Source organism: Syngnathus typhle, linkage group LG8 (assembly GCF_033458585.1).
Source record: "Syngnathus typhle isolate RoL2023-S1 ecotype Sweden linkage group LG8, RoL_Styp_1.0, whole genome shotgun sequence".
NCBI lineage: Eukaryota > Metazoa > Chordata > Actinopteri > Syngnathiformes > Syngnathidae > Syngnathus > Syngnathus typhle.
The window spans coordinates 13,190,895-13,196,894 of record NC_083745.1 but is presented as its reverse complement, the minus strand read 5'-3'; the positions used below and the strand labels follow the sequence as shown (position 1 = coordinate 13,196,894).

Sequence of the window (6,000 nt, the reverse complement as noted above, 5' to 3'; positions counted from 1 at the left end):
AGTTTGCTGATGAGGCGTTGTGGCACAATGGTGTTGAAGGCAGAACTGAAGTCCACAAACAGCAATCTCACATACGAGTCCCTCCTCTCCAGGTGGGTGAGGGCCGAGTGGAGGGCAGAGCAGATAGCATCCTCAGAAGACCGCTTGGCTCGGTACGCAAACTGGAAGGGGTCAATGGTGAGGGGGAGAACGGATCGGATGTGCTCCATGACAAGCCGCTCAAAGCACTTCATGATGATGGGCGTAAGTGCCACGGGGCGGTAGTCATTGAAGCAGGACGGAGCGGGTTTCTTCGGCACAGGTACGATGGTGGCAGCTTTGAAACACGACGGGACGATGGCCTGCTGCAGGGAAGTGTTAAAGATGTCCGTGAAAACATCCGTCAGCTCACCAGCGCAGTCCTTCAGCGCCCGACCCGGGATGTTGTCAGGGCCCGCCGCCTTACGGATGTTGATGGCGGCAAGCGCCCTCCTCACGCTGTCGGCGGAGAGGCACAGGGGCAGCTCGTGTGACGGGGGAGTAGCCTTCAGCGGACAAGTGCTGTTCTGAGCGTCGAAGCGAGCAAAGAAGCGGTTGAGGTCATTGAGCAGACGGTATAATACATATATATACTGCGTTATAGGAGGTCTTGCATAATGTTTTCAGTGGGGTGCGCTGTGTTGCGCAAGAGGGATTGTACTGCTATGGAAGACGAGTGGGGAAAAATAAAAAGTTGCTGAATAAAAAAGTACATTAGCGTTTATCTCTACTCTGCATAAACACAAGTGTTTTTTTAATTTTTTTTATTTAATAATTCAACTGTAGCATGATTGCAGATGGTATTAGACAGACTTGAGATACATATACAAAAGATAATGTAAACATGGTTTGAGGCAAAGAAATGTATGAAGTCCAACAATTGTGCAAATCAAAATGATTACGACTTCAGAGTTCAAAGCATTGCTGAAAAAGTAACCAAATAAATGTATGATTAAACAATAAATAAGCAATCAAACAAATAAACAAATAAATACATAAATAAAGGAGAACAGAAAACAGACTGTACGTATTTGAGACTTAATAGAGTAAAACCAGAGGGGCAAGTTTCCAACAGTCAAAGGCCAGGCAATACCCAAGAAGATACAATAAAAACATGGAGGTGAGGAAAAGCAGCAAAACTAAAACGGGCTTCCTGACAATTTTCCATAGAAGTCAAGTAAAATATATTTACATAGCCCTAAATCACAAGCAGTCTCAAAGGGCTTTACATAGACAAATTGGCAATTATTCTCAAAGCATCCCCTGATCTTAAGCTCCCAAAAGGGCAAGGAAAAACTAAAACAAAAAACACCAGGGGAAAAAGGAGAAACCTTGAGAAGGGACCACAGATGGGAGGATCCCCCTTTCAGAATCACCAGGCTGCAATGGATGCAGAGAGGGCACATAAAAGACAGCATGTTAAAAATAAAAGAGGTAGATGTCAAAGTCAAAGCGAAGAGCTGCCAGAGGTGCCCTTGATTGTTCCGTAGAAGAATCAGCAGAAGTCACGATTGCCACGCTGGTTTGGGAGTTTGCGTTCCATGATGCTGGCCTCCATCGTACGAGTCCTTTTGAAAGACTTGGCTGTCGCTGTGCTACAATATAATATCATTATGAACTCATTTTTGAAAATCACATTACAATACTTCAAAAACATGTACAACTGGCATCCGTGTACTAAAGAGTGAATGACGTGAACACATTCACAAACCTGTGTCATTTCTCTGGCAAGACAGGCCAAATCCCATCAAGGTTCAGTACCGCAGGGGCCAAACTCCTGTCTTGACAAAGGGAACACGTGGAGTTAGAGGAAACACGGAAAAACTGAAACAACAAACATTGAGTTGGTGAGGATACGAGTTAAAAAACATTTAAAACTAGAATTTGCAATTCCTGAAGAAATTGCGTGTGAAGGTGAAGTTGAATAAATATTTAAGGAATGCTGCAGAATGATGTTGAAACGAGTTGAATCGGTTGAATAATGTAGAAATGAGAAGGGAAAAAGGAAATATTGGAGAATTGGGTGTGAATTTCAAAATAGAAGTGAAGTTTTTGGTAAGTTGTGGAATAGGTAGAAAAATGATGAACAGTTGAAAGTTGGAATGGGTTGAATCGGTTGAAAAATGTAGAAATGAGAAGGGAAAAAGGAATTGGGTGTGAATTTCAAAATAAAAGCTGTGAAGTTTTTGGTAAGTGGGAAATTGTGGAATAGGTAGAAAAATGATGAACAGTTGAAAGTTGGAATGGGTTGAATCGGTTGAAAAATGTAGAAATGAGAAGGGAAAAAGGAATTGGGAGTGAATTTCAAAATGAAAGATGTGAAATATTTGGTAAGTTGTGGAATAGGTAGAAAAATGATACACAGTTTAAAGTTGGAATGGGTTGAATCGGTTGAAAAATGTAGAAATGAGAAGGGAAAAAAGAATTGGGTGTGAATTTCAAAATAAAAGATGTAAAGTTTTTGGTAAGTGGGAAGTTGTGGAATAGGTAGAAAAATGGTGAACAGATGAAAGTTGGAATGGGTTGAATCGGTTGAAAAATGTAGAAATGAGAAGGGAAAAAGGAACTGGCTGTGACTTTCAAAATAAAAGATGTGAAGTGTTTGGTAAGTGGGAAGTTGCGGAATAGGTAGAAAAATGATGAACAGTTGGAATGGGTTGAAAAATGTAGAAAAGAGAAAGGAAAAAGGAAATATTGGAGAATTGGGTGTGAATTTCAAAATAAAAGATGTGAAGTTTTTGGGAAGTTGTGGAATAGGTAGAAAAATGATTAACAGTTGAAAGTTGGAATGGGTCGAATCAGTTGAAAAATGTAGAAATTACAGTTGAAAAACAAAATTTGGAGAATTTGGTTGAATTTTAATTTGAACAATTATGCATAGACATTCATTCCTTCATGCATTCATTCATTCACGCATTCATCCATGCATTCATTCACGCATTCAATTTTTATCACGTCACCCTGCACACGTGTGACAGTGATGGCCAGCCCATCTTGTGGTATCTTCGGGGGCTGGCTGAAAGTTTTCTGCCAGATCTCAAGCTTGATGCTTGTCACTTCGCCCGAATCGGACACAACCTCCACCACCTCTTCCCCATAGAGGATACCACAGACATTTAGGATGAGGCTGGAGTTGCAGGCCTGTTGAATAAAATAAAAATCTAATTAGTTTTTATGAATGGAAAACAAAGTTTACTAAAGGCTAATCATGCCTCCAAATAAAGCAAGTGGGAGCAGTAAAGCAATCCTAAAACAGACGTTCTTAAAGCAATGCGACAGTGAGCGCCCGGCGCGCTGCGGGCGGTTGCGCGATGGGACCAAATTAAGCCCCCTGCGCACTGAGGTACACTTCAATTTTGGAAAGTACATTAGGACGTTACAAATATTTTGTAAATTTCAGCGACAGTCACAATAATGCGACCAGCGCGGAGCAGTTGCGCGGTCGGCAGCGCGCTACGTTTGCACGCTGGGCGTAACGCTGCAATTGCGCGATGGGACAAAAATGAAGAAATGGAGAAAAAAAAAATGAAAAAAGGGATTTATTTAGTCTTGGAACGGATTAATTTTTTTTCCATTGTTTGTAATGGGAAAAATAGATTGGGAACCTTAACCCAGTTGATCTTGGAAAAGGGAATAATCAGCAAAAAGCAAGCACCATTTAAATTCCACTGCTATGAAGCCATTTACTAACCTTTATTTCTGTGAAAGTCGTAGAGTGGAGCATTACTCCCGAATCGTTCACCCGGGCACTCAGGTGGGTGAAAACGAAGGAACCCCCTACTTTTAATTCAACGAGATTAGCCTCCCGCCAAAGGCCAATTTTGACAGCGGCTTCATCCTGCGGTAGTTTAAAAAAAGTGTGTGCAAAGTGGTACAACAGGGGAAGTACAAATGCCTACTTACTTTTTTGAGTGTCAAAGCCCGAAATGGCGCAAGGTTGTTCCCTCTCTGGCGCACCATGCGGATTGGACGCATCTAAAGTGGAGCAAATCGAGATGACCAAAAAAAAAAAAAAATGTTGGTACCTTAGTACTAAACAGAGGATTTCAATGATATTGTGTGTGTGTGTGTGCGCGTGTGTCGGTGTGTGTCGGTGTTGGCGTGTGTCGGTGTTGGCGTGTGTGTGTGTGTCGGTGTTGGCGTGTGTGTGTGTGTGTCGGTGTTGGCGTGTGTGTGTGTGTCGGTGTGTGGTTGGCTTTGCATGCGCATGCATGTACATTATTGCACATGCATCATGTCTTCACAGGTGAACACAAAGACGTGTGTATATGTGCATTTGCGGCTGCAGGTAACTTACATCGGTTATTACGCCCTCCAGTGACACCATCTCCTCAGGTAGTTTATTCACTACCTCCTGAGGAGATGATGCCACTGACTTGGGGTAGACCAGGGCCCTGGCCTCTTCTTCCAGCTGTGGGCTGGTTTGGACTTCCGCCACCATGAAAATTTTTGAGCCGGCTTTGGTGAGGAGCCCTTGGCCACGTTCGTCCACACCAAAGTTTAAAAAAATGTAACTGCTGCCCTCTGTGACTAGGGCTGCCAAGTGTTCAAAGAGAACTACTTTATAGGCTCTCGTCGTCACAGAGGGCAACAGTTACATTATTGTAAATTTTGTATTTTTAGTACTTCTAAATAAATATTTAACATGCAGGTGAATTAAACTTACACTTTCGACCTGTCCCTCAACGTTTACCAGCCCCTCAAGAGGGTTTCTGATCACCTCGCTGAGGGGCATTGCCAACGACGGGGGGAAAATTAGTGCGCGTGCCTCAGCCCTTAAGGCATCGCTGCACTTCACCTCCGCCCTGACGTATATTTTGCTGCTCTTTTGACAGAGCAGCACATTTGGCTTGTTGGTCTCCGCCATGAAATGGGCGAAAACGTAACTGTTGCCCTCTGTGACTCGGCGAGCCAGATGACTGAAAAGAGTCATCTTAAAAGCGGTCTTACCATCACAGAGGGCAACAGTTACGTTTTTATAATGCCCATCTTTTTCACAGGTTGACTTCCACGCTCTGGCCCGAATGTTGCGCCGCATCCCCACCACTTGGGCTTTGATGACTTTTCTGTTCATTCTGAAAGAGAAAGTGCCAAACGATAATAATCAGGAATTTTCGGATCTTTTTTTTGTATACACATTTCCATTTCATTCCAAGTCTGTGAAAAAAAATTCAAAAAATGTGTAAAGTTCTTGTCAATCTGGCGAACGCATGTCCCACTGCAGCATTTAGCGACAAGGCGAAGCACTTTGCCTTCACTCGGACAAATTGCAAAACGGATGACCGAAAGCGGCCAAAGACACTTGAAATGTTGTTTGTATTTGTAGCATGTGATTTTACTAATCTTCCTTTCTTTGTTTGTGTATCCACTTTGACTTTAAACCAGCAATGTCTTCAATTGCAAGCACATGGGGATGGCGGTGGACATTTTGTCCCATTGTGCACACATGGACGGCCAATTTTCCTCGTGCAAAAGCCTTGCGCGCAGACTTTGAACAGCCTTCCAATGATACAGCATTAATTTTCACGGGTAAAACAATATAGCAGATTTAAAAGTGCCGCCTATGCTTGTTTTACAACTTATTTTCACTTTCATGCATCTAATGGAGTAAATTCATTCCAAATTCTTCAGAATGTACCTCAGAAAAAGACCATTGCAACAACAGGACAATATTTTAACCGAGTATAGTAAATGAAATGGCAGAATCTTAGAGTATTCTATTAACCGCTACCCAGTTTGGAAATGATAATTTGCACACAAACACATCAGTCCAGGTTAAAAAAAAAAAAAAAAAAAACTAGGCACATGCGTCAGTGTTTATTGAAGATGTTTATCCAAAATCAAATTTGAAGTTGGAGGGGAGATACTTGAGAAATCACTTACCGTTTTTTTCCGTGTATAGTGCGCAAAATTTAACTAATTTATTGTCCTAAAATCTGGGGTGCGCATTATACATGGGTACAAAAAAAAATTTAATTTTTT

At 42.1% G+C, this 6,000-nt stretch overlaps 1 protein-coding gene across 3 annotated transcripts; it reads right to left on the bottom strand.

Annotated features, from left to right (window-relative positions):
* Positions 1-806: 806 nt before the first annotated feature.
* On the bottom strand, positions 807-4,970 carry LOC133158243 (uncharacterized). Of its 3 annotated transcripts, none has more exons than XM_061285289.1 (6): positions 4,685-4,969; positions 3,922-3,993; positions 3,710-3,856; positions 2,979-3,159; positions 1,730-1,795; positions 807-1,613 (listed from the first exon to the last, which is right to left on the bottom strand). In XM_061285289.1, the coding sequence occupies exons 1-5, from the start codon at positions 4,949-4,951 to the stop codon at positions 1,773-1,775; spliced, it is 690 nt and encodes a 229-aa protein (XP_061141273.1). In that variant the 5' UTR covers positions 4,952-4,969; the 3' UTR covers positions 807-1,613; positions 1,730-1,772. The 3 variants fall into 3 exon arrangements, 2 of the variants coding, with proteins under 2 accessions (XP_061141273.1, XP_061141274.1); XM_061285290.1 differs by having other exon boundaries at positions 2,988-3,159; XR_009715172.1 differs by having other exon boundaries at positions 1,730-3,159; positions 4,685-4,970.
* Positions 4,971-6,000: the final 1,030 nt, after the last annotated feature.